The 26685-nt window shown below is 34.6% G+C and overlaps 1 protein-coding gene across 1 annotated transcript in view; it reads left to right on the top strand.

Annotated features, from left to right (window-relative positions):
• The window catches only part of LOC128992950 (uncharacterized protein K02A2.6-like), a 34125-nt gene extending 8398 nt beyond the window's left edge, over positions 1 to 25727 (top strand). Inside the window, exons 3-5 of the mRNA XM_054416696.1 lie at positions 16279 to 16449; positions 20848 to 24671; positions 25601 to 25727. Coding sequence (XP_054272671.1) covers positions 16279 to 16449; positions 20848 to 24671; positions 25601 to 25727 — 4122 coding nt within the window. The remainder of the gene's footprint in view (positions 1 to 16278; positions 16450 to 20847; positions 24672 to 25600) is intronic.
• The last annotated feature ends 958 nt before the right edge of the window (positions 25728 to 26685 follow it).

The following is a 26685-nucleotide window of genomic DNA, read 5'->3' as shown; positions in this document are numbered from 1 at the left end:
GGAGAAGAAATTAAGTTCTGGAAAGATGTTCGTTTTGATCACTATAGGTATCTAACTATTAAGATAGCCGTGCCGTGAGAATCCTAGCTTATACAGTACAGTATAGTGATCATCGGCTTTACTAGAAATAAACCAGTAGCTAAATCACAGAGGTGGCCCTATCTTTACTGACTTGAATATATTTATTCAAGTGATTGAATTATTGTAAACATTGGTTGGTTTTATGTTGTTGTGATAACAGCCTTATTTATCATGGTGGTTTCCACTGTTTAGGCCTACTTTGTAAACAACCTACGGTTACACATTCCCATCGTGTATGCATATAAGCAGGGTTGCAAAACTGAAGTGTCACGAACCATAAATGAAAAGAATAGAATAGATAAATGACGATAATCAAAATCATAATTTTCGTTCACAATACAAGTGTGTTTTTTTTAAGACTAAAATCGCAATACTTCAAACTAACACACAAAATTAGTGTTTCAATTGTTGTTCATTAGTCGTGGTGACAACTTTGGCTATTCCGTTCTCAGGTGGTGATATTTTTATAAATAACACAATCAGCTGTTGGATTGTTGCCGCCAACGATGACGTCACTTCCTCATTACCGCAGCTTTGGGCGGCAATTGAGGGGAGGTACTTCCGGTGATCATGACCGGCGATTGTCGGTAAAATGTTTATGACACGTCTGAATTGCGTTCTTAGAAGGCGAATGTGATTGGTGTCAATTGACCGAGTAGTTGAAGAATAATAAAGATTTAAATGTAATAATATATTCTGATGTTGTCATAATACGTAATTAATTAGTAATAATAAAAATAGTAAAACAGTAAAAATTAGTAAATAACTAGTAGTTATACTCCATGGTAGAGTTTGATAATAGTTATAAACGTTTAATATAGTCATTTTAAGCTACTTACGAAAGCTACTTAACTATAATAGTTATGGTATATTTTACAAAAGCTAAAGTCTGATTTAAAAATAAAACAGTTTTATAAAAACGACCACTATACTAAAAAAATTGCCAAGTAAAAATTTCAGTGACAGTTTGCAAAAAGGATACTTTTTCTAAATAGCTGAGAAAAATTTGTTTAATGTTACTCAAAACTGGGATTTTGAAAGTATGAATTTATTTTGAAAAAGGTTAGTCAAGGTTTAAATATCCGATGTCATTCTTTAAAATTGGTGAATTTAGGAGAAGAGTTTGATCTTGGTCGGTGCTCTAGTTTTCCGGTGTAGGGGGATTTAAAAAGGACGTGCTTAAATGAGTGACTTTAAAGGTATTTTTAGACATACAAAATTAAATTGACTTAGGTTAATGTGTACAAGCTTCACAGTTGTTTCCAAGGTTCAAATAATTTTAAAAAATGAACTTGTATAATGCGAATTTTTTGCATCATCGGGACTTGTGGAATTTAACAAACACGTGATTTTTAAACCAGATACGAGGTATTATTATAAGTTACGCTATCATTATATACAGTGTGTAAATTAAGTAATGAAACAAACCTGTATTTTTTATACCGAAATAGATAGAAACAAGAGGTTCTACCCGCGAATTCACGGGTGAACAGAAGCCACCATTAAATTAATTTAATCAACTTTGACTTTATATTTCATTTAAAGGGCCCAAGTTCGAGAAATTGTCGTCTGAAAGGGTGTTAAAAGCATTGGAACCTTCATACCTAACGTCCTTAAGTTGGGCGAGGTTGTACCTAAACACGCAGCTCTCTTTCACGACGTCTTTAATACTTTACTTTAATACTTTTCAATGAAATTGCGACCTGTTAAAGATCAGTGACAACCTCTTGGAACGAAGAACATACATGGTTTTTAATCCCATATTCATCGTGTTTCGAACACCTTTAATCACTCACTTGTATCAAACAGATAGAAATAGCTTCACACTGTCCATTCGCCACACTTCTTTTAAGAACATAAAAGTAAATAATAAAATAAGTAAACAAAAATGTAAACAAACAAACTATATTTTGTCAATTCCATTGGCCAGCTGTTGTTCACTAAATTAATCGAATAATAACTTCCAAAATATGCAAGGCGTAGCCCTTTGGAAATCAGCCCGTGGGGCAGAGCCCTTAGGGAGTTTGTCCATATCAATACTTTTCGGCAAATCTACACACTCTAAGCTTTATTTTGATGTGGCATATGCCTATATTTTTATTTGGTAAATGGCCTTAGCCGCTTACATAAAATTGCATTGTATCACTTTAATAATATAATAGATATTCTGTTTGTGACGTTGATTGTTAACAAAGGTTCCGTAACTTTTTACAACAAAAATATTTTTTAAACCACCTAGCAGGGTAGGGGGTGGGGGCGACTTACTTTTTGGAAATAGCAACCCCTATTGAGTAACCCCTCATTTTGAAGGTTTTGTCAAAAGAAATACAATGACGCAAATCCGAGGTAGATATTTCATCCCTAGCCTAAATGACGGTTATTCCAAAATTTGATTTTATTTGAAAAAAACACCCATTTTCGGAATACCCGCCATTTTGGCTAGGGGTGAGATATTCACCTCGGGTTTGCATATTTGTGTTTCTTTTGACAGGCCCTTCAAAATGAGGGGTCACTCAATAGGGGTTGCTATTAGAGAAAAAGAGTCACTCGTAACCTGCTAGGGTGGTTAAACATTTTTTTGGTATAAACATTGCGAAACATTTGTTAAGAATCAATGCTACAAACAGAATATTTCTAGCTATTTCGTTTTTATAAATAAAGATTTGTTTCAAGGCTTAATTTATACACTGTATAATACGTGAAGGCGATTTCTACGAAACACTACTCCTCCGTTAATAATGGACGGACTTTTACAAAGGATGTGTCAAAATAAAGTATTTTTTGTGTAGACCCCCTCTTTCACCAATTTTTGTAACAAAAGTCCTCGGGCTTTGCCCCACAGGCCATCAAATGTAATTTCTTATGGAGAACCGATTTTGTTTACTTAAACAGACGAATAATTTGTATTAATTACAGCTGTTCATAGTAAACACATGATACACTCAAGAGCATTCGTTTTCGGAGTGATTAGTCTTTAGTTTCTATAACTGGAGTGGAGTGATTTATTACATTATCTATGAGTTGACAATGTTAAGTCATCAAAAATTGTGACTGTTATTCGTTTTTAAATAACGGCTGTCATTCTTTGCAATTGCTCGAATTTGAGCAACGGGTGCACTAGTATGAAATAAGTCCTGATTACAAAATGTATTTAGTATTTACATTCTCATCGTTGGCTTTCAAACTAAACTTACTGTAACCCCTTACACCCACGACAAAATTACCGGAAGGTTGAATTTAATCAAAGTCAACGACACCTACACCCTTGCTAGGGTTGACTGACCCCTTCTTCTGTCGGTCAACTCTTAAACGATTTTAAAATTGCATCGTTTGCAGGGTATCTCACAACCTAGGCCATATAGTGGTGTCAAATGTCGAAGGTTTGACATGTCGCCATGTAGTCCTGCGACATGTTGCTATGTGCGTGCTCCCAGGCTAGACATAGACAGTACACTGGCGGAATGCCGGGGTCAATTGGTCTCAATGAGCGTCAATTGGACTCAATTGATTCAATTGGATGATGGGGGCTACTGGTGGGGGGAGGGGGTGAGTCACTGCCATCTTCATTTCGTCACCCTCTCTTTTTCTCACTCATGGTGGCGGTGCTAAGGAATCACTGAGCCACCTTGCCGTGGTGAAAATTTGAATATTGAACACTAATGTGGTGTGTATTGGAGGAAATAGTTTTTTGCTGCTGTAAGTGTTCATACCAAAGGCATTATGTGTGCAATTCAAACGGTTGTAAGGAAAACGGTCCAATTGTGGATCTGTAGGGGTTAAGCCCGCCCACCTAAAGCCCGAAGCCCGAGATACTATTTTTTTAGCCACTGGGTTGCCGTAATTTTACCCCTGGAATTATTGTACCCCTTGCTGACCAAACACGTCATTTTGACGTCACATGTACTTGTACAATATACAGTAATGCCAATATAATTATAATGACATTACCGTGTTTCGATTTCCCTTCATTGGGGAACAATACTTAACTATTGTAATCACCCATACGGTTTATACAAGTATTCTCTCAATTTCAAATTGCAAGGGAAAATAATCATGAAGCTGGATGATGAGGGTCAGTGACAATATAATGTCCTAATAATTCCGCTCAATTTAGCGGACGCCTCTACGAACACCACCTAGTTAATTTAATGTAGGCAAGCTATAAGTAAACCGGGCGATTATACTAAACTCGCAACTCACTTAAATTTAGGGCTTTAGAAGATTTTTCGTAGGTTTGCTTAAGACTTTTCCAACGAGGTGTCAACTTTATGAAGTAAACTTGCTCATTTTAAAACCCAATTATTGATTAATAATTCTGACAACTGAGGGCATAGTGCTAACTAAATCAAGTTAACTAAAATACATGCTTAGCTTTAAAAAATCGAACATAACTAAAGCATTGCAATTTTTACTTACGAAGAATCAGTTTTGATAATAAACAAGCAACCAAAGCCTGACTTATTGACTTGCCGATATACGTTCATTGTATTATTGCCAGTTATTATCTACAAAACTGTTTAAGGGTTTCTCGTGGACATTTTCCATCACAAGGGTAAAACACTAAACACAACCTTTAATAGACCTTTAAACAACATTAACTCATACAATAAATTATGATTAAAAACTAACCTAACATTTCTATTTAGACTTCTGGTCAAAAGTAACGATGTATTAGCTTTATAGGCTATTACAGTCAGTAGTCATGTGTAAATTTTAATGTTTAAAAAAAATACCCCCGCCGCAGCAAACCTGCAGACTAAGCGAATTTCCATTTGACTGATTGGATTTACACTGAAATGTCTACTTAAAAATATAACATTTATTCCCGATTTAAATAGAATTAGTTTAACAAGTATTTAGGTTTGCTGCATCAGGGAGGGTAAAACTGTTTTTTTTTTTGTAAAATGTTAATAGTTAGTAAGAAATAAAAACATTTTCCAAATTTGATCAAAATATGTTCATAAACAAGCAAACTACAACAGTTTACTCATTCTCCATAAGAATAACATGGGAATTTTAAATTTACAATTTTTTTGAATTTTCTCCGTAACCATTAGGCGCATAATAACGCTTCAATATACTAAATTATTTGTTTTTTGAAGCTCTACAAAATGGTTTGGAAATTAATTGCTAAATTTTATGTTTTTTGGGTCAAAATTGGGAAAAACCTATTTTTACCCCATAAAACCCCCCGTAAACACCCGTTCCCATGGTCCGATCATGCTGGATCGCGAACTCGTTCGAATAGACGTAGGTTTACACGTTTGTACCAAATTTCATCAAAATCGGATCATTTTTGCTCGAGTTATCGTGCTGACGGACACATATATATATATATATATATATATATATATATATATATATATATGAATTTGAACGGATGGTGTTTTTGGCCTCTAGGGGCCTCAAAACGAAAAAAAAAATCGGTCCCGCGTCCAGGTCTTACCATGAGTACTACGGTAATAGCTTATTCCCTATATGGGAAATTCGCTAAAAAGCTCCGACGATGTTGCATTGCAACGAAACATGTAAGCTTTGAACAATATTGAAGTTAGACGCAATTTTGGACTACTGACGGAGTTAGCCTATAAGCATATGAAGTCATTTAAACGTAGTCCAGGGGCTATCACTATGAATACCATGAATGACGACCTTCAAATCACCACTTATTTTGTTAAAAACTGCGGTAAAATATATGTGACGGTATACTAAAAGAGAGGTTCATTTTTACTATTCGTTTGGTTCCCATAGGAAAGCATGACATGAGGGCTGTCAGTGTGTTATCCATCAGAAGACGTACACCTTGCACACCACACCCTGTATACTGTACTGTCCCGCATGGTGGTCACGTGACCCTCTAATATCCGGCACTCGGCACCCTCCACCCCCGGTCATCCGTCCCCGGACCATGGGAGCACCGCGGGACACTGAGATCACTGACATGGCTGACAACTAACTGTTGAATTAGTAGGACGGTAAACAATCGAATTTTGATTAAGTTACTTGGTGATTATTAATTTAGGTATCAGCAAATTACACTATAAGCAATACAGAAATATATAATACTAGGTGAAACCCGTCGAAATCGACGGTTAGGGGCCTCCTCGTTTATATGGTCGTGTGGCTTCATTGGCAACAAATAATGCAAATGAAATGGCAATATGGCATTTCCAAAGAGAAAAAAACATTCTGTAAATTGGCTGTTACGTAAATATTGACGTTTACATGCATTGTTAATCAACGTATCTTATAAAGGATAATGTGATCTAGTTTAAAAGGAACATGACTTTCTGTCATGACAGTAGCTGCTTAAATAGTATTTACTCTTACAGCCAAAATATCGTGTTACTTTCAATAATGTTACCAATCCAGTGGACCACGGTCCGTTATATAGGCCACTGCAAATAATTTGTCAAGATAGGTACCATTTTAGGCAAGGTTTTTGTGTTTGTATGTTATTAGACACGATAAGAGCACACTGAACTTCTTCTGCAGATGAATAACTGTTGGATAAATATAAGCCGATTCATAAATGTCAAAATGCGAGTTTGAGCATTTTGTAACTATATGAGGAAGTTACATAGTATTTTTTAGGCTGCTGCTCAGTGCACTTTAAGTATATATTTTTTAGAGATAAATTAAATTGTTTGTGTTGCTGAGTAGCGCTAGAGCGTAATAACAGGTTTCTGGGGCAGAGCCCTAAGCGAATTTACTTCGTTTTTCTTTTGATAACTCATCTACAGACCAAGACCTTTCTTTGGACACCTCTACCAATAGTACAGTAAAAATATGTTTTGACCCCAAAAAAATTAGCACAACCGGGGAATTTGGTACAGATGTTGGGTGTACCTTCCTTTAGAACATTCTAAAAGTCCCCAAAAATTGAAGCTGTGCTACGGCCGCCATATTGGAAAATGGCGGCATATTTCTGTATTCTTCGCTATAGTGACTTTATTATTAGAGATACAGGAAAAAGGTAAATATTCAAAATGTAGGTCATCTAAAAATACACATTTTTTGTATTTACCATATTTCTCTAAACCCAACGGTTTTTGAGTTATTTGTTATTAAGTATATTTAGTTTTATCTATTTATAAAAAAATAGGTGAAACACATGGAAATTGACCGTTACTTTCAAGGATTATGATAATTTATCCCATTTACTTAAATACAGTGATAATATAAAATCTAAAAATTTAAGCTTATTTTATGAGTAAAACAACTCCGCCACAGCAAACCTGCAGACTCAGCAAATTTCCATTTGATTGGATGTTTTATAAAAAATGTATATAAATAAAATTAGGTTCAACAGGTACCTAGGTTTGCTGCTACAGGTAGGTTATTATAGTGTGTTTTTTTTAAGTAAAATATCAATACCTTACTATAAAATAACTAATTTTCCAGGTTTGATCAAAATATATCTATAAACAAGCAAACTGCAACAGTTAACTAATTCATAGAATAGCATGGAAGTTTTAAATTTACAATAAACGAATTTGAATATACAAATGTTGGTTGTTTTTACTAAAAAGATGGCAATTATTCGTCACGATTAGAATATTAACCAAATGGGTCTTCAAAAGGAGATGGAGCCTGTTATTTAAGAAATATTTATTCGTACCAAGCACCGAAAATATTGTATGCAGTAAGGTAATCTACCATATTTTGTGAAGTATGCAATAGTCATATTAATATTTTATCTTCATTTTTTACCCATTTAATAATTAACATTTTAGTATTTTGATGGCACCACCACACTAACTAACTATACTTGACATCCCATTGTAAATTTGGAAGGGTGTTTTTCGTGTCTAGTTCATGTTGGTGACTAATTATTAAGTATGGTATAGTATAGTTAGTTTTATTTATCAAAAATCGGTGAAACCCATCGCAATCGACGGTTACTTTCAAGGTTTACGACAATTATTCATCCCACTTAGTTGATATCAGAGTGATAGTGGTAGTGCCATCAAAATATTAAATGTTAATTTATTAAATGGGTAAAAATGAGTATAAAATATTAATATGACGTAGTTTACAAAATATGGTTGATTTCCTCACTGCATACAATATTTCCGATACTTGGTACGAGTTAATATTACAGTACTTAAATTACTTGCTTCATCTCCTTTTGAAAACCCCTTCAATTAGTATTCGAATCGTGACGAATAATCGCCATATTTTTAGTAAACACAACCAAAATTTGTATATTTAAATTTGTAAATTGTAAATCTTAAGCTACCATGCTATTATTATGAATTAGGTAACTGTTGCAGTTGGTTTGTTTATAGATTTATTATGATCAAACTTGGAAAATTAATTATTTTATACTAAGTTATTGATATTTTACTAAAAAACACACGCTATAAAAACCTACCTGTAGCAGCAAACCTAGGTACCTGTTGAACCTAATTTTATTCATATACATTTTTTATAAAACATCCAATCAAATGGAAATTTGCTGAGTCTGCAGGTTTGCTGTGGCAGAGTTGTTTTACTCATAAAATAAGCTTGAATTTTAAGATTTTATAGTATCACACTATTTAACTAAACTAGTGGTCGTCCTGTGGTCGAAACTCGACCAAAAATAATTAATTTTCAGACTTCTCTATTTTCTCCCCACACTGTAAATAACACATGTGATTTGAATTTCTTCCATTTGTTTTGATTTTCTGTTTACATTTTGTTGTTATTTCGTCACCATCATGGCAACCCATATGCTCCATGTTAATTTTTTGAAGTTTTCAAATTAATTTTTTGTGCTTATTTGTTAGCCTATTTTAATTTTTAGAGGCATTCTGCACATCTACAGGAAAATATCTTTCCAACAGTATGCGTAGATTTTCTCTGCGATGCACACGACCTGAGAAAAAAGGTTTTAAAGAAACACGCTTGCCTATTAATATATAGATAGATAGATGGGATAAATTATCATAATCCTTGAAAGTAACGGTCAATTTCCATGTGTTTCAACTATTTTTGATAAATAGAAAAAACTAAATATACTTAATAACAAATAACTCAAAAACCGTTGGGTTTAGAGAAATATGGTAAATACAAAAAATGTGTATTTTTAGATGACCTACATTTTGTATATTTACCTTTTTCCTGTATCTCTAATAATAAAGTCACTATAGCGAAAAATACAGAAATATGCCCCCATTTTTTAATATGGCGGCCGTAGCACAGCTTCAATTTTAGGGGACTTTTAGTATGTTCAAAAGGAAGGTACACCCAAAATCTGTACCAAATTCCCCGGTTGTGCTATTTTTTTTTAGGTTTATGGAATTTTTCTCTTATTTTTACTGCACTACAAGTTTCTACGCCCTGTTCTCTTAAATTAGTGGAGACAAATTTTCCAATTAAATATTTAGATTCCCCTATGTTAATCTTATGGGAGAAAACCCAACTTGAAGAAAACCCAACTTTGATGGAAGATCCAGCCCGAACTAATTAAGATTTCAAAAAAATAATAACACTTTGCAAAACTACAGATCAGGGACATTCTTTTGACACTTTAATCATAAAAATCGGTCAAAAAATGAGAGAGGAGTTCTGTTTACAAAAATCGGCTTAGCGTATTATATAATAGATTGCAATCGTCGATTAACAAATACATACAGATTGACATGGCATGCAATTTTCAACGATATACCACTGAATTCAAAGACAACTCTCTGTCTTTGTAGTTTAACAAATGAAAATTTCCTACAAAATTATAAAGAATCGTTAATATACTGTATACAAATTAATTATGAGCACATTGTCAAGAGAGTATTACCATAGATAAAACTATCTATGGTATTACTATTTTACCCAGGTAATTTACGGAGTTCATTATTGGCACAAAGTGGGTTAGACCTACTCAAACATTTTTCTTAACGACTTATTATGATATTGACTTAGGACCTAGGTATGTTGACCATTTTCACTAACTTATAGTTGATTTCAATACAGTTTTTCATCATCCTCGTTTAATATTGGGATGGACTAATACCATAGATTATGCTAATACCATAGATAAAACATACTCCCTTACCTTTTAAGCTGTAGGCCTACGTGGTCGTTCGTGATTAGCTAATTTCATGGTGATTTTTTAGTAAAAAGGACGCAGAATGATAGACCAACTAGTATATTGCCGTACTAATTTCAACCAGATTCGTGACAATAGAAATTTCAAGGGTTTCTAAAAAGTATATTATAAACTACTCAACAATAATAAAGCTACAATTAATTGTTTGAGGAAAAAACTGGTAGCTCTTTCAAAACTAAACAAAAAGGAATCGAGAAAGCTCTTCATTAAGAATTTGGTTCGTGTATTAATTCCGAAACTTTTGAGCAGTGGAAATATGCAAAATAGCTTGTAATTCTGGAGAGGACAAGTAAAAACTTTAAAAATTAAATGTAAAAAAAGATAAATAAATGTACAAGAAAAGCGAATCTATATTATTCTAGTAATTTATCAAGGAACGTTACATTTTAATAGCCTACTGTATTATAATGCGACTTAATTGTCGAAAATGTTGGAATACATAAGTATTATTATCGCAAGTATTATTACAAGTATTATTATCGCCGGCGAACAACATGCTGCGCTTTCCAAGCACCGAAGCCACACATGTAGTCAGACAACTCTTGCAGGCGTTGTTACTGTTGGTTACGGCGTCTAATGCAGAACAATCACCAAAATCCTTCTAAAACTTTGATCAATTAATTGTTTCTTGTATTTATCGCATTTACGCATCAGGTGTTTATGGTAATTTATTACAGCTATGATCACTATTACAGTAGTAGTAGTTTGGGTATTATTTAGTTACACTATCTATACATTAATAGGCAGGCATGTTTCTTTAAAACCTTTTTTCTCAGCTCGTGTGCATCGCAGGGAAAATCTATGCATACATACTGTTGGAAAGATATTTTCCTGTAGATATGCAGAATCCCTTTATAAATTAAAATAGGCTCAAAATTAAACACAAAAATGAATTTAAAATTCTGAAAAAGTTAACATGGATCTTATGGGTTTCCATGCTGGTGACAAAATAACAACGAAATATAAGCAGAAAATCAAAACAAATGCAAGAAACTCCAATCACATGTTTCATTCACAGTGTGGGGTGAAAATAAGGCTGTACATTACATATTTTTGGTCGAGTTTCGACCACTGGACGACCTCTAGTTACTATATAATAAGTAAACAGTTTGATTCCTGTGCAGGTTTTACTTTAACACTACTAATTACGAACCAAACCCAGAAGCCACGACCTCTTTTATTTCGGTGAAAAATCTATTTTGTAGCTCATTTGTTGTCCACAAACTATATGATTTTAAGATTAAACCCTTCGTCGGTGTCTTTGATTTTAAAACATGATCGGTGACGCACGGAGTTTTTTTCCGGGTGTTAAATAATTAGACAAAAACTGTGTTTTGTACAAACAATAATACAAAATGTATTTAAGCCATTTAAATCAATAAATTGTAAATAAAATCAATAAAAAAAACTCTTACTTTGTATATTTATAAAATACATAGCAAACATAAGCAACACTGTATCTTAGGGATTATACTATGGGCAACCCATAGTCCCATTCCCATCTATATAAATAAAGCTTGGTGTGGTTTAACACATTCAAAATAAATATAGTTCTGTTACACATCTAAACTATATATAAATACCCCCAGCGCAGTAAACCTGCAAACTAAGGGAGTTTCCACTTGGCTGAAGGGGTTTTTATTGAAACATTTATTTATCAGATTCATTCCTATTTATAACATTAGGTTCAACGAGTACCTACGTTTGCTACCACAGGAAAGGAAAAGGGATTTTTTAAAGAAATTTAATTGTATTGTAGCTACGAAATAAATCAATACGCCAAATTTTATCAAAACACATGCATAAAAAAGCTATCTACCGTGAATACCATGGGAATTTAAACTGTAAATCTGTTAAAATCTCCTCCGTAATCTTTGATACCACAACTACTCTTCTATACACAATCGTAGTGAAAATTGGGAATTATTTTTGTACTGATTTAGACATTTTCAAACCTCCATAACACCCCGTTCCCATATCCCGATCTTGTTGCTTTGCAAGCTCATATAAGTGTAACAAGCTCTACACGTTCAGTAAGTAAAAATTAAAGGATGTATAGTTTACATTAATTTAGAATGACTACATTTCAAATTAGTTAATTAGAATGCAGGCCACTAGACGTGTAGATGTCGTAGGTAATGTGAATCATCGTGTTTTAAGTAAAATGATATCCTTGAATCAAGAGAACAAGATGTATTTCTTGCTGACACTGACGTCCGAAAGACCTATTAGTCTTCAAACTGAATTGGCTAACTAGCAAAAAGTGGAAAAGATCAACCAAAGTAGCGACAAATGCCAAGAGAGACCGGATATTGTTCTGGATAAACCGGAAGTTCGGAATCTTGTAAAAAGCTGTCGGACTTGGTGTTTTTTCGGCCACTTTACTTTGAGTAGCTGTGACATTCGACTCATGGACCTGCGCTTCTATCTGCAGTGCGCGACTGCGTCTGGCTTTAAAACGTTATACGCCTTTTAGTTTAAGAATAATTTATATAGTAATAGTAATAATAGTAATAATTTATATTTAGTATATTGCTAAGGGATTATTTATCAAGAATTAATTTACAAAATTGCGTGGATAGAATAATACGTCAGTAAATTTGCATGGACGTTGGATTAAAATCTCCCACAACTAAGTCAACAATATGGTACTGCGGCTTTACAATGATGTTTGGTATATGCGGAATTGTAACGGATTTTTTTTAAAGAACATTTTATTTTAACCTATAATTGAGATGACCACCATTTAAATTTGCCAATCTTATAGTTTTAAGCATTGATTCAGATCTCTTCAACAAATAAATATGATCTTAGTTGACAAAAACCGAATTCTGACGGAGATACAAAATTATCTCTAAATAATTATCAAGCCCCTCGCTCGTAGTCTGTAGTTTTAAATTTGCTATTTTATTAATACCACAACTACAGTATAATGCAAAAAGATCAAAATAGCAAAAAAAAAAAAAAAAAAAAAAAAAACTCAATACAGCTTTAAGTCGTATGAGTGCAATCATGTGATACATGTGTTATTATTTATATTTATAATTAGTTACACAATTAATTTATGTTGAAAGTTAATGCACAAGCCAAAGCCTTCTCTACATAAACTCGTTATTCTGACCAAGTGGCTGCATCTGTTTCTTTGGGGACTTTGAGAAATTTGAGAATGGGAAATCTATTTTTCTGCGTGAGTCAAGAAGATATTGTGTCTTATTATTCTTGCAAAACCCTCAATTATTTAGCTAAATAATAAACCATCTCAAATTAGTATAATTCAAACCTAAAATAATATATTCAGCCTAACGTATCAATATCAAGGAACAGGAAGCATACTCCCCCTCCTAATTTGAAATTCGATTCCCAAACTATCCTAGAACCTAGAAACCATTCACTGCGGACGCCGGAAAGATGTACCATGACCTTGTACCAAGGACGACGGGAACAGCTGATGTCGTTGACAGCGAATTGTTATCAGCATCACTATCAGTATCGGAACGACCTTCTGGATATCAGCAGACCAGGATCAGGAGTGGAAGTTTATGTGAAGATCGAAGATAACTTCTATTTACATCGGGTTAACAGCTGAAATCAATTACTTTGAAACAATCGACAGACCACCTCGATTGCTGATAGTCTTGGATACTGTCTAAGGTTATTCTGTAGTTTGTGGTTTATTAGCAGTAATGAGCGTGGTGTTTTTCAAATTTTAGGCATGATAAAAGTGAGAAAGTTCCGAATCAAATTATAGTCAGCCAAGTTCACTTCCAAAATGGTTTTCAACAAAACCTTTTAAGAATAGTCAGCTTAAAATATCATTAACATCTTTATCGATACGCAATTCCCTTCAATATGCAAAGGTGGGTGTAAAAAGAAACAACAAAGCTGTAAATTGCTTTTTGTAAAAAAATTGCAAAATTGTACAACAAGAATGACGAAAAGCAAACATTAAACCTGTATGACATCTGAAAGATTGGACATCCACTGAAATTTAAATATTACAGATATGGTTGATTTTACGGATTAAAAACACTGTTATACAGGGTGGGGCAATGAGAACACCACAATTTGTTTTAGCTGTCACATGTTAATTGTTGCAAAAACGAATGATCAGCTGTGCGTAAAACATCAATTAAACTATGCCATTTTAGTAAATATTATGCCCGAGGCTATTAACACTGAGATTTTAATGTGCAAACCTATTTTACTTTCTCCCCCTATACCATAGTATATGGAGAAAGTATTGTTTTCGTCAAAATTTTCGAGTTTGAGTTTTGAGTGGATATATTCGTTTTGGGTCCCCCTGGACCCAAAAAAGTTGTTTTCGAAGTGATGTCTGTGTGTGTGTGTGTGTGTGTGTGTGTGTGTGTGTGTGTGTGTGTGTCTGTGTGTCTGGATGTGTACAGAGCTAGAGACCACACCTGTGGTCCGATTTCGATGAAATTTGGTATGTAGGTTCTAATCCATGGTATCTCCAGGCGTTTTTTTTCATTTTTTTGAAATTTGGATTTTTAATGGGAATTTTCCCATAAAAACCCATAAAAAACCGGAAAAATCGAATTTTCTCAAAAACGGCCCGAACGATTTTGGTAAAAATTTAGTATGTTGTAGCCCTTTAAATTCTGGACACAATGGTACAAATCCCATTTCTCTAAAAATTACGGTTCAAAGGTTATTGTAAATTCTGTCATTTTCCCTTAAAACCCCCATAAAATAACAGAAAAATCGGATTTTCCCAAAAATGGCCCGAGCGATTTTGATAAAAATTTAGCATGTTATAGTCCTTTAAATTCTGAACAAAATTGTACAAATCCCATTTCCGTATATTTACTCTCACCACTTACATATGATAAAGGTTGTTGACAAACTTATGGGAGAAAGTATGTGTCAGAATGCTGATACCGTTTATTTAAAATAGTGGTTCTTGTGCAAAAACCCAGAGATTGTTTGGACCACATTCCATCCTTGGTCAACATGGCACTGTTCCGGATTGGAAAACAATGGTGAACTGGGTAAAATTATTTAGGATAAACGCTTAAACCTAAAAAAATAATCGGTGGGTGCCGCAAAACTCTTTGTACACCAGCAAATTTTGAAAGAGTGCGAGTCGCAGTAACTCAAAGTCCAAAGAGATTTGCCAGGAAGCTGTTGTTGTTGAAAGCTTTACGTTGGCTCCTTTTTTTGGAAGGGGGGGGGGGTTTCTAATAAGCTACTTGAAGTTCGAGGTTTTTCAAAGTCACCCCACAGATTTGCTTGAACCGAAGCTAAGAATTGTCCAAAAACTAAAGTGATTCCTGAAGAAATGCTGGAGGAGTATTTGATGGAGTTTTCAAGTGCCTAATGTCAAGTAGGACAAGGACGTCACTTGCAGGATTTCGTTCTCAAGAAATGGAAAAATGACTTGCTAAGTTAAAATGGCAAAAGATAAGCTGTGTTTTGATGTGCTATTTATATCCATAGGGTAAATATTATTGATTTTGTACTGCTTATAAATTGTGGCGCTTTCATTGCCCCACCCTGTACATATTGGGCATATAATAAAAACATATTGGGGTGGTTATATTAAGATACCATTGACTTATTTAGGAATACATTCCGATTCCAGTGAACTAACGACATTTTTATCTATGGTTTATTTTTTTATTGAACTATTGTTACATTTAGCCTTTGTTCTTGAAGTAAAATTTTGTAATCCACCAATACATTTCGCCACAGTGTGTGGCATCTTCAGGGAGACGAGAAGTGAAAGAACAAGGGCTAAAGGTAACAATAGTTCAATAATTATGTATTCTAGTTCTTGCCACTGGAAAATACATAAAATAATCTTTATTGTTTTCTAACATCTTTAAGATTGCTTTTGAGTAACTAATATTGTTTTATAGAGAGATTTATATAGTTTTCCTAAGTATCTAAATAAACATTGACTCCCTAATTTTTTTAGTGCAAAAGTTTACTGAGCTAGGACGTTTCAAGAATTAGAATTTCAATACAATCATGATCCAACGCCCACTCCAATTACCAAGAGGTTTCTACCGGTTTCTACACGCCTTTACACAAGATTCAACTGTGCAGACAACAGTCATGACAACATCGATTGTATCTATAAGGTCCTTGAAGGTTGCAGAGGACATAACACTCGTGTCCAAGTACCAAGCTGTAACCCTCGACGACTTCCATGTTCCTGGGAGGTTGTTGGTCTGTTCGTAGACGCGGAACTGGAGTCTCCAGAGGTGCGGAGTTCAAAGGTCCTCCAGGATCCTTGGAATTGGAAGTTCCGGGTGAATAAATACCTGCCAAAATAAATGAGAAGTAGACACACGTTGACTATTAATGAGCACGATAATGGGAATTGTTAAAAAACTTCAGGATATGACGAAAGTGTAAGTTTAATCACTGACAAGGGCTCAGTCAATGGTTTAATCTTTCGTTCGTGCAGTTGAGCTTGTTTTGTTGTTAAAACCAATATGCCTTAATGATGTATTCAGTTAAGAATGCAAATCTAGTTTGAATCTAATTTTTTTGGGGATTAATTTAACGTTTTCGCCTAATGTTGTTGTATACATAAATGTGTCAGTGAAACAAAAAAAAACCTAATTATTTATGTTCTATTCGTAAAACCAAATATTAATTAATTCTGAAATATCTTCAGAAAAAATATTTGTTGAAACATTGAATAGGTTTCAATCATCACTTTAAACCGATTTAGTTTTTTCAAATGAACTCATTTCACGAATAAGAATTAGTTAAACTTAAATGAAATCCAACCACAGTAACACCAACTAATTAATGGACGGCCCTAGTACCATTGAGTATAAACCTAGTACCCTACTAGAAGTAATAACTACTTTAATGGTAAAATGTTAAGTTCTTTATCACAAAATTTATTGCATTGGGAAAGTCAATCATAAAAAAAATTAAATGAAAAACTCTTTATTGAGAAATGTGTACGAAAACCCACTGACTAAAATAATTTGACATTTTAAATCTAACACCATCAGAGAAATCACGAGCTTTGTAGCAAGCACTTTCAACTTTAGTGCTTTGCAATTTCATAAACCTGAGTAAAAAAGTCTCTAAAGTTGTTGTGGCTTAAAAAACTAAATGTTGAACAGTAACACTTTCAAACCTTTCCTTACATGATAAGGACAGAAGACAATACATCTGATCAGTCTACAATGACAGAGTGACTAACGGAATCTGCAAGGTCTGCCTCTGAATGGGTGTCATTGTGGTCGTCATCTGACAGGCTTGTAGGAAGTACCTGACGGATAGGAATCATTTGAAGGATTACTGTCGGAAATAACACTCTACCCTTGACTGGTAAGGCACTGGACAGGGTTTTAGATTACTTTTTAAACCACATTCAACTTGTGACCTTTTGATTCAGAGTTAATGTATGCAACACTGCAAGATACTGAAAGAACCTGAATATGTGTAACTCTTATGTCTCGAACAAAAAATGCAGTACAGTACTGTGGGCGTGCCATGGCCAAATTCAGTTAACAAATTACCCACAAATTAACCAAATGGTACTTACGTGTTATACCCATCACACCTTACACCTAATAACTATTACGCTGGTATGTTTTGCAGCAAGACAAACATAATGTTTACGTCCACATAGTAAGAATTTTTAATATTCATTGCTAAAGGAAAACGCCACTTCGTTGGTTACCGAAACATTACCACTCTATAGGCAATGTGATAAACAGCTAGAGTTTCTTACCAAAGAGTAAGAATACACACTGTATGGCCTATGACTAAATGAACATGTCAGCCTGGCCGGTCTGTCTTATCGCGTACCCTGCTTCAATAGTAGGAACAAACATCTCTTCTCGTTGCCCTACAACCGCACCACTGCCCATGCCTCCTTCCCCCTATATCGATTAATGAAAGAATACAATCTGGTAATAGAAAAATGCAATAGTATTGATATTTTCTCTGACAACATGCAAAATTCCAAATTAAAATTAAAAACCGTGTTCATCACCAATGATTAATATATTTCTTATTCACTGTTGTATTTATTTTACAATTCAGTATTTATGTATTTATATAATTTATCGTTGTTAGTCTTTTTTTAATATTTATATATTGTTAGGCCTATAGTTATTGAAAATTTTATTTTTTATGTTGTTATTGCATGGCATGAAAGTGTAAGCTAAATTTAAGTGAATGGACAAGAAGAAACCCAATGAAGAAATTATTATAAGTAAATGAACTGCTTCAATGTAAATTGTGTAGGCCTATACTGTATTGAAGCATGTAAATAAAATAAAATAAAATAAAATAACAAATTACCGTAATAAATCAGTTTAAAATGTCAAACGCCGATTAGATTAGATCTTCCCTACGCAGACAAGCCAGCGTGTGTATTGCGTAGATGTTGAATGAATGAGATGGAGCTCTGTTATTAACTCAGATCAGCTCTTTATTTAGCTAATTATAAAAGCCAAATGCTAGAGGTTGTATTTTCTCAGGATTGAACCTTCGGATTATCCAAAGAGCGCTATAACCACTCGCCTACCCAGCAAATCAAACATTTACCACCCCTTTACCTTTTTAAAAATCTGGTGAAATTCTTTACACACCAGGAAGTAGATACATTTGAATAAAATGTCACACTACTTTTAAGATTTGCAAAAAAGTAAGATGTGAAGAAACGACTTCCGACCTTGACGGTAATCTCGGTCGTCGCGGAGAGGTCGTCCGGTCCTGGTGGACATCCACTACGTCCACAGAGCTTCCTGAGTAGATAGTGGAATGTATAGTGTCTGTTGTAGTTCAATAGTGTTTATACCCCAGTTACGATACTAACGAACAACACCTCTCGATATCGTGCATTCAATGGACGGTGTAAAAAAATGCGATGCATGTTAGTGGCTGTTAATCATCACGCTGAAACTATAAAATCTGAACTGTGAGACGTGGTATTTTAATGGGATTCGTTCACATGTATATGTTGCTGGTGCATGTTATTTGATTTTACTCTTCATAGGATTTTCTAGTTAGTTTTGGGATACGTGGCAAGGTTGTGAAAATTTATTTATTACACAAAAAAGATTTTTCTTATGAAATTTATCACATGTAAACAAATTACAAACTAACTAGTACTCTCCATAACATTTTCTTTACTTTCATCATCAATTTTAAGGACGTTGTACATTGAAAAAATCACTTTATGCTAATATAAAACCAACAACAATGCGAATGTTCAAAATTGTATGGTAAACATAATAAATAATAACATTATACACTTTTAATACTGTGCATTGCATATACAGTATAAGTATTCATACAAACATTAATTTTACCATAATATATATAAAAATGCGAAAGGAATAGGTAGAGGGGAGGATATCTATGCAAACAACCGATTAAGCAATTTATTAATCGCCTAGCTTCATTGGTGTTTTGGAATCAAGCTTAAAATTTACCAACTCAAATTTTACCAAGTAGGCAGGTATTCAAAATTTTGAGTAGTCCGCATTTTGATGCTGATCACACATCCTTTATTTAGTTGTGTTAGAAAATATAATCCATGAAGGTAACAGGGGACTACTTCATTGGTATATTACACTCGTATGTCAGTTAATGCATATATTTCATGCATGGAAGTATGCTATAATTACACTTTAATAAAAACGTCATGCTCACGTTGCGTTAGAAATGAAAATATGAATCAGTCGATTAGGTATTAGAACATTATTAGTTAGTTTGTTTATTCAACTAAATAATGCCCATGATTTTAACATCTAGCCTTGTGGAAAATAAAATCTGAAACCCTTCCACACAACCTCCGAAAAGAAATAAACGTCCAATAATTTCTCCTAGATAATTATTTCCTGGCCATTCGGATTTGAACGCACTATGTTTACAACTGTTGTAAAGTAACTCGTTTATGAGCTGTTTTCGGAATAGAAACATATGATTAAATAGTAACGTATGATTAAACCATCGTGTTGCGAGATCATGTCATTGGCCGAGTCGCAGCCTTCTATATATGACCTTTGCCGTGGTCACGGGCGGGCCACTGCCTGTTTGATTAAACTGGTCACTGTCACTGCCACCGCCTTCTCGATTATGACTTGCATCGTCGTTAATTTGCTTTATTGTTAATAGAGGCTGTTGCGAAAATGTAGGCAATACTGATTGTATACATGTACACATGTAATTGTATACATCTCTGTAATATACTTAATGTCTGTGTTCTGAATGTGGACGAAAACATAATTTCATTATCTCCTAACCCGCCAATTATAAAGTTTATAAAATAATTGATCTTAAATGGTGGGTCGCACTGAACGCAGCGCTTCTTAATTATTATATGCACTGTGCACTATATATACTACTTGTTACATATGTTTTATTAACATTTTATTCTAACATGTGTTCAAATTATTATTTTGTTTACTTGTTGAATTGTTTATGTTTACTTACAGATTGTGATTTAATAAATACTAACTTTCTATTTTCTTATACAAAATGTGAACTTTTATTAGTAAAATTAGTGGAATCAACAATGGCGACGAGTAAAATGGTAAGTAGAAAAGAATTTGAACTATGTATAAAGAAAAGGAAACTACTAGAACTACGCTTGAACAAACTCAAGGATGATTTACCTACATGTGAACATTCTCAAGATACATGCACTTACTACTCAGATAAACTTTTAGCAATATGGAACTGAAATTGAAGTTACACAGTCAAATATTGAACTTCACACAGATTCAGTAGAAAGTGAATTAGAAATTCGATGGCAGTTAGAAGAAATATATAGAGAGATAAGAATATTCCTTGAAGCAGAAAAGAAAAAGTACATTACACAGGCAGCAATGTCTGCTTCTGCAACATCTCAAAATGTATCTAATATTCCTTTCCAGCCGTATACACCAGAGGAAAGTTTTCAAAACTTCACTCGACGCTTTGAAAACTACACAAAATTACGGGGAAACTTAAGTCCAAAAGTCAAAGTGGATTTATTTTTACAGGCAATCACCCCACAAATACATGAACAGCTATACGATCTTTGCATACCAGATGACCCACACAACAAGCCATATGAGGAATTGATTCACATGTTAATGGCTCAACTAGAACCAAAACCCAGTATTTGGGCTCGTCAGCACAAATTTACGACACGTACCCAATTATGTAATGAATCTGTACAAGCTTACGCTAATGCTCTTAGAAAGCTCAGTGTAGAATGTCAGTTTACTTGTACAAGTTGTAATGAATCCGTGTCTGAAATTCTACTTCGAATGCAGTTTGTCAGGGGACTAAAAGACTCTGATATACGTCTTCAACTTCTTCAAGATAAACTATTGCAACCGTTTAAAGAAGTAGTCGAAAAGGCTGCTACATTGGAACTAGCTAAAAGTGAGAGCAGAATACTAAAGACAAATGAAAATCAAGAGGAAGTACACCAAGTATCGAGCAAGAACAAACAACCAGATAGTAAGTCAAGTAAACAACTCTCTGGGTATCAATCTCGTTTGGAGAAACTGAGGAACAAATGCTATAGATGTGGTGATGATTCACATAGAGCGCATCAATGTAAGTTCAAAAATGCAGAATGCAACTCTTGTAAACGTTTTGGTCACTTAGAAAGAGTATGTCTAAGAAAACCAAACAAAGAAGTAAAACAATCTGATGAAACCGCAGAAAATACAAGCGATGACACTCATGAAATTTACCAACTTAATTCAAAATCAAATGACAAGTTTATGCTCGAGGTAAAAGTGGAAGGACGACTCATGACAATGGAATTAGATACAGGAGCGGCTCTTAGCATTGTATCATATGATACATTTAGGCTTTTAAACTCTTCAAAAAGGATTTTCAAGACAAATGTTCAACTCAAGACATACACTGGGGAAATAATCAATCCAAAAGGAGTTGTTTTTGTAAATGTTCAGTATAAAGATCAAAGTTTTGTTGGAAAACTGTACATTGTTAACAAGTGTGTAGACTCTATATTCGGAAGAGAATGGATAAGAGAGATTCAACTCGATGCAGCTGACATACATTCATTGAATTCGAGTGAAGAAAACGAAAACATTCAAGAACTAGATGATTTGATGATTCGATATGAAGACATTTTCAAAGAAGGCATTGGGAAAATACCAAACGAAAAGGGTCATTTTAATGTCAAAGACGAAACCCAGCCAATTTACATCAAACCTAGACACATGCCATATGCATTACAAGAAAAAGTAGAGAAAGAACTTGAAAGACTGGAGAATTTGGGTATAATCACTCGTGTCGAATCATCCGATTGGGGGACACCCATTGTGCCGGTTGTCAAACCCAATGGTTCAGTCAGAATATGTGCTGACTACAAGGTGACTTTGAACAAAGTTATTAAAGGCGAACATTACCCTATACCTAGGATCGATGATATCATGTCAAAGATGCATTGTGGAAAGATATTTTGTACTCTTGATATCAGCAACGCATACTTGCACATGGAGATGGACGAAGACAGTGCCATCATGCAAACAATCAGTACTCATAAAGGGCTGTTTAAAGTGAACAGATTAATGTTTGGAGTAAAAGTGGCACCCTTGTTATGGCAAAGATTCATGGACAAAACATTACATAGCTTAGAAGGCGTACAATGTTTCTTTGACGACGTAATTGTCCAAAGATCTAACAGGGAACAGCTTCTTCGCCGACTGGAACAGGTGTTTGAACGACTGAAGTTAAATGGTTTGAGGCTAAATAGGGAAAAGTGTAAGTTTTTCCAGACCAAAATTGAGTATTTAGGTCATGTAATCGATAGCAACGGACTACACAAGTCAGATGCTAAAATACAGAGCATTTTAAAATGTAAAAGACCAGAGAACGTAACTGAACTCCGAACTTTCCTAGGCCTTGCGAATTATTACAACAAATTCATAAAGAACTTGGCTACACTACTACATCCTTTGAATCAGCTGCTACGAAAAGGAAACACCTTTAAATGGAGCTCTGCTTGTGAACAGAGTTTTCTGAAGATTAAGGAAATTATTACAAGTGATGACGTGTTGGTACATTTTGATCCTAGCTTGCCACTGGTCTTAGCTACTGATGCTTCACCGGTAGGTGTGGGAGCCGTTCTTTCACACCGCTATAGGGATGGAACGGACAGGCCAATTGCCTTCGCCTCTCGATCCTTGTCAAAATCTGAACAAAAATACTCTCAAATCGATAAGGAAGCCTTGGGAATATATTGGGGCCTGAAAAAGTTTTTCCCGTTTTGTTATGGCCGCAAATTTACTTTGATCACAGATCACAAACCCCTAGTGTCAATTTTTAATCCAGAAAAGACCTTGCCAACAATCTCGGCAACACGGATATTCAACTATGCTCACTTTCTCTCCGGGTTCGACTATGACATAGAGTACAGGCAAACCGCTCATCATTGCAATGCAGATTATCTTTCACGTTTCCCTATCGAAGTTGTTCAAGAACATTCTGTAGATGACCTCTCGAAGTACCACATAAATCAACTGGAAACACTCAATATCAACAGTGCCGTGGTGGCTAAGGAAACTCTCAACGATGCTGTTTTAGGTCCAGTCCTACAGGCCTTAAAACCGGGACAATCTGTTGAACAATACGGATTTCACGATAACGAGCTGTCCATTCAAGATGATTGTGTACTGAAGGGCTGGAGAGTCATGATACATCAATCTCTCAGACCTCATGTGCTTCGAGAACTACACGTAGCTCATTTAGGAGGAATAAAAATGAAGGCTTTAGCTCGCAGTTTTTGCTGGTGGAAATGTATAGACAAGGATATTGAAGAGATGGTAGCTGAATGTCGACAATGCATTGAAAAATGCAACAACCCGAGAAAAACTATCCATCCATGGGAACAACCTTCTAATCCATGGGAGAGGGTGCACATTGATTTCTTAGGACCAACAGATGGCCAACAGTACCTGATATTAGTGGACGCCTTTAGTAAGTGGGTGGAGGTTATACAGACTAAAACAACTACAAGTACATGGACAGTCCAAGAATTACGGAAAATCTTCTCAACTTTTGGCTTTCCTCACATCTTAGTTTCAGATAATGGAAGACAGTTTGTTTCTCAAGAGTTCAAAAACTTCATGAATGAATATGGGATTATTCACAGAACAACGGCACCATACCATCCAAACTCAAACGGCCAGGCTGAAAGATACGTACAGACTGTCAAGAAGGCGTTAAAATCCATGGAGGGAGAAAAGGGTACACTGCAAAATAAAATACAAAGACTCTTAATGCAACTCAGGCAATCCCCTAATTCAACTGGTACATCAGCATACCACCTAATGTTTGGAAGGAGTGTACGAACAAACCTTGCAATAATTGTTCCAACATTAGAACCGAACAAATATCAGAAGAAGGGAGTCCAAATCGGTATAAAAAGGAATTTAAAAGTTGGAGATAAAGTGCAAGCGCGGGAATATGTCAATGGTTCGTCCAAGTGGTGCTCGGGCTATATAACTCAAAAGCAAGGACATGTAATGTACGTAGTTCATCTGGAAGATGGACGAATAATAAGAAGACATGTTGACCAGCTGATTCTTCGTAAAGTGCAGCAGCACAGTAAATAGAGGAGGAGGTGTTACATATGTTTTATTAACATTTTATTCTAACATGTGTTCAAATTATTATTTTGTTTACTTGTTGAATTGTTTATGTTTACTTACAGATTGTGATTTAATAAATACTAACTTTCTATTTTCTTATACAAAATGTGAACTTTTATTAGTAAAATTAGTGGAATCAACACTACTAAAATACTACAGTACTAAAACTACTTCTAAAACACTACTAATTGAATAATAAATCTCTTAGCTAAAGTGAGGCCAAGTATTAGCTGTTATAGTGCTACAAGGCTTTGAAAGACGTACAGAACTCTCGAAGGGTTGGCCATGCATTTATCGTTTTTTGAAAGTTTTTCATAAAAGAACTATTTTTATTTGGGCCATGTGGATGAAATTAATCCTCTTTAAGACCACCAGATTATATTATGAACCATGATCATATTAAGGAGCGTAATGAAATGATGATATCTTCTATCGAACTAGGTCCCAAATTATCTTAGTATCTATCTAATTATCTTAGTGAAAATTCAGTCTAACCTCAAATATGATATAGATATCCCTTTTCGTGCGTTTATTGTACTTCGATTTGTAACCTTTTTGAATTCAAAGTACAAAAAGCACTTAGCGAAAACGCATCTAAATCCCTTCCATTAAATGTATATTTTCAAAACTGTCTTGTCTGTTCTCAGTAGTACATACACGCTTTTTTACATTGCGCATTTCGAACACTTAGAAACCTATAAATATTCAAAAATTCAAAACTTCTCCCTTGTATCATCCCTGTTTATTGCTTACCAAAAGAATCGTCCACCAACAGCATTGCACCTGGCGTGCATTGTTTGTGCAGATGCTACAACAGAGCGATGTTGCCCAAGTCTGTGCGACCTTTCACTCGGGAATGCCTGAGAGAGTCTCGCAACTCCAGATCACCCGAGACCTTGACCTCTCAACGACGGTCCACGAGGAAGTCGTGACTCCTCGGACCTATTCTCTTCACTTTCGCTCCAGGAAGTCACTATTCATTTTTGCTATTTGGGAGTTGCGTTTGTATAATTTATTGGGTGGTTTGCATACGCAATGTTAAACTGGAGTAACTTGGTTATAATGTCCATATGTATTTTTTGTTTGGATTTATTTATTTTTTAATTTTGAGACACCGTTTCTTATACATGTGAAACACTGTTTCCGTATTGGTTATTACAGGGTAAGGGGATGCACCCCTTTAGATATTGATTTGGCTCTCTCATTTATATATACTAGAGGTTGTCCAGTGGTCGAATACTCGACCAAAAATATTTAATGTACAGACTTCTCTATTTTCACCCCACGCTGTAAATAAAACATGTGATTGGAAATTGCGATTTGTTTTCATTTTCTGTTTATATTTCGTTGTTATTTCGTCACCAGCATAGCAACCCATAAGGCCCACTTTATCTTTTTAATTTTAAATTAATTTTTTGTGCTTATTTTTTAGCGTGTTTTAGTTTATAAACGGATTCTGCACATCTACAGGAAAATATCAATCTAACAATATACGTAGATTTTTCCTGTGATGCACACGCGCTGATAAAAAAGGGTTTAAAGAAAAATGCTTGCCTATTATTATATAGATATTTTGTTTAGCCGTTGCAACTTTTTTACTCAAAGTGAACAAGTTGATTAGACTTCAACTGAGCTACAATTTATATTGTTGTATTATCACGAGAAAATATATTTACCCAATTCTGATTCAAATTCTTCTGTTATGGTCCTGACCATTCTAAACAAAATAGAGCATCCCTTCATTCCTGTTAAAATTACTGTTCAAAAGTTAATGAAACTTTTGAGATTTTACCTATTAAATACCATAGTTACTCTCATCGTTTACCCATGATATAGGTTGTTGACAAGCTAATCGGAGAAAGTATGTGTCTGATTGCTGATACCGTTTAT

Source organism: Macrosteles quadrilineatus, unplaced genomic scaffold, assembly GCF_028750875.1.
Source record: "Macrosteles quadrilineatus isolate MER2022 unplaced genomic scaffold, UCM_ALF_1.0 Scaffold_4__1_contigs__length_99947679, whole genome shotgun sequence".
In the NCBI taxonomy this organism is placed as follows: Eukaryota; Metazoa; Arthropoda; class Insecta; order Hemiptera; family Cicadellidae; genus Macrosteles; species Macrosteles quadrilineatus.
This window is presented reverse-complemented; position numbering and strand designations above follow the sequence as displayed.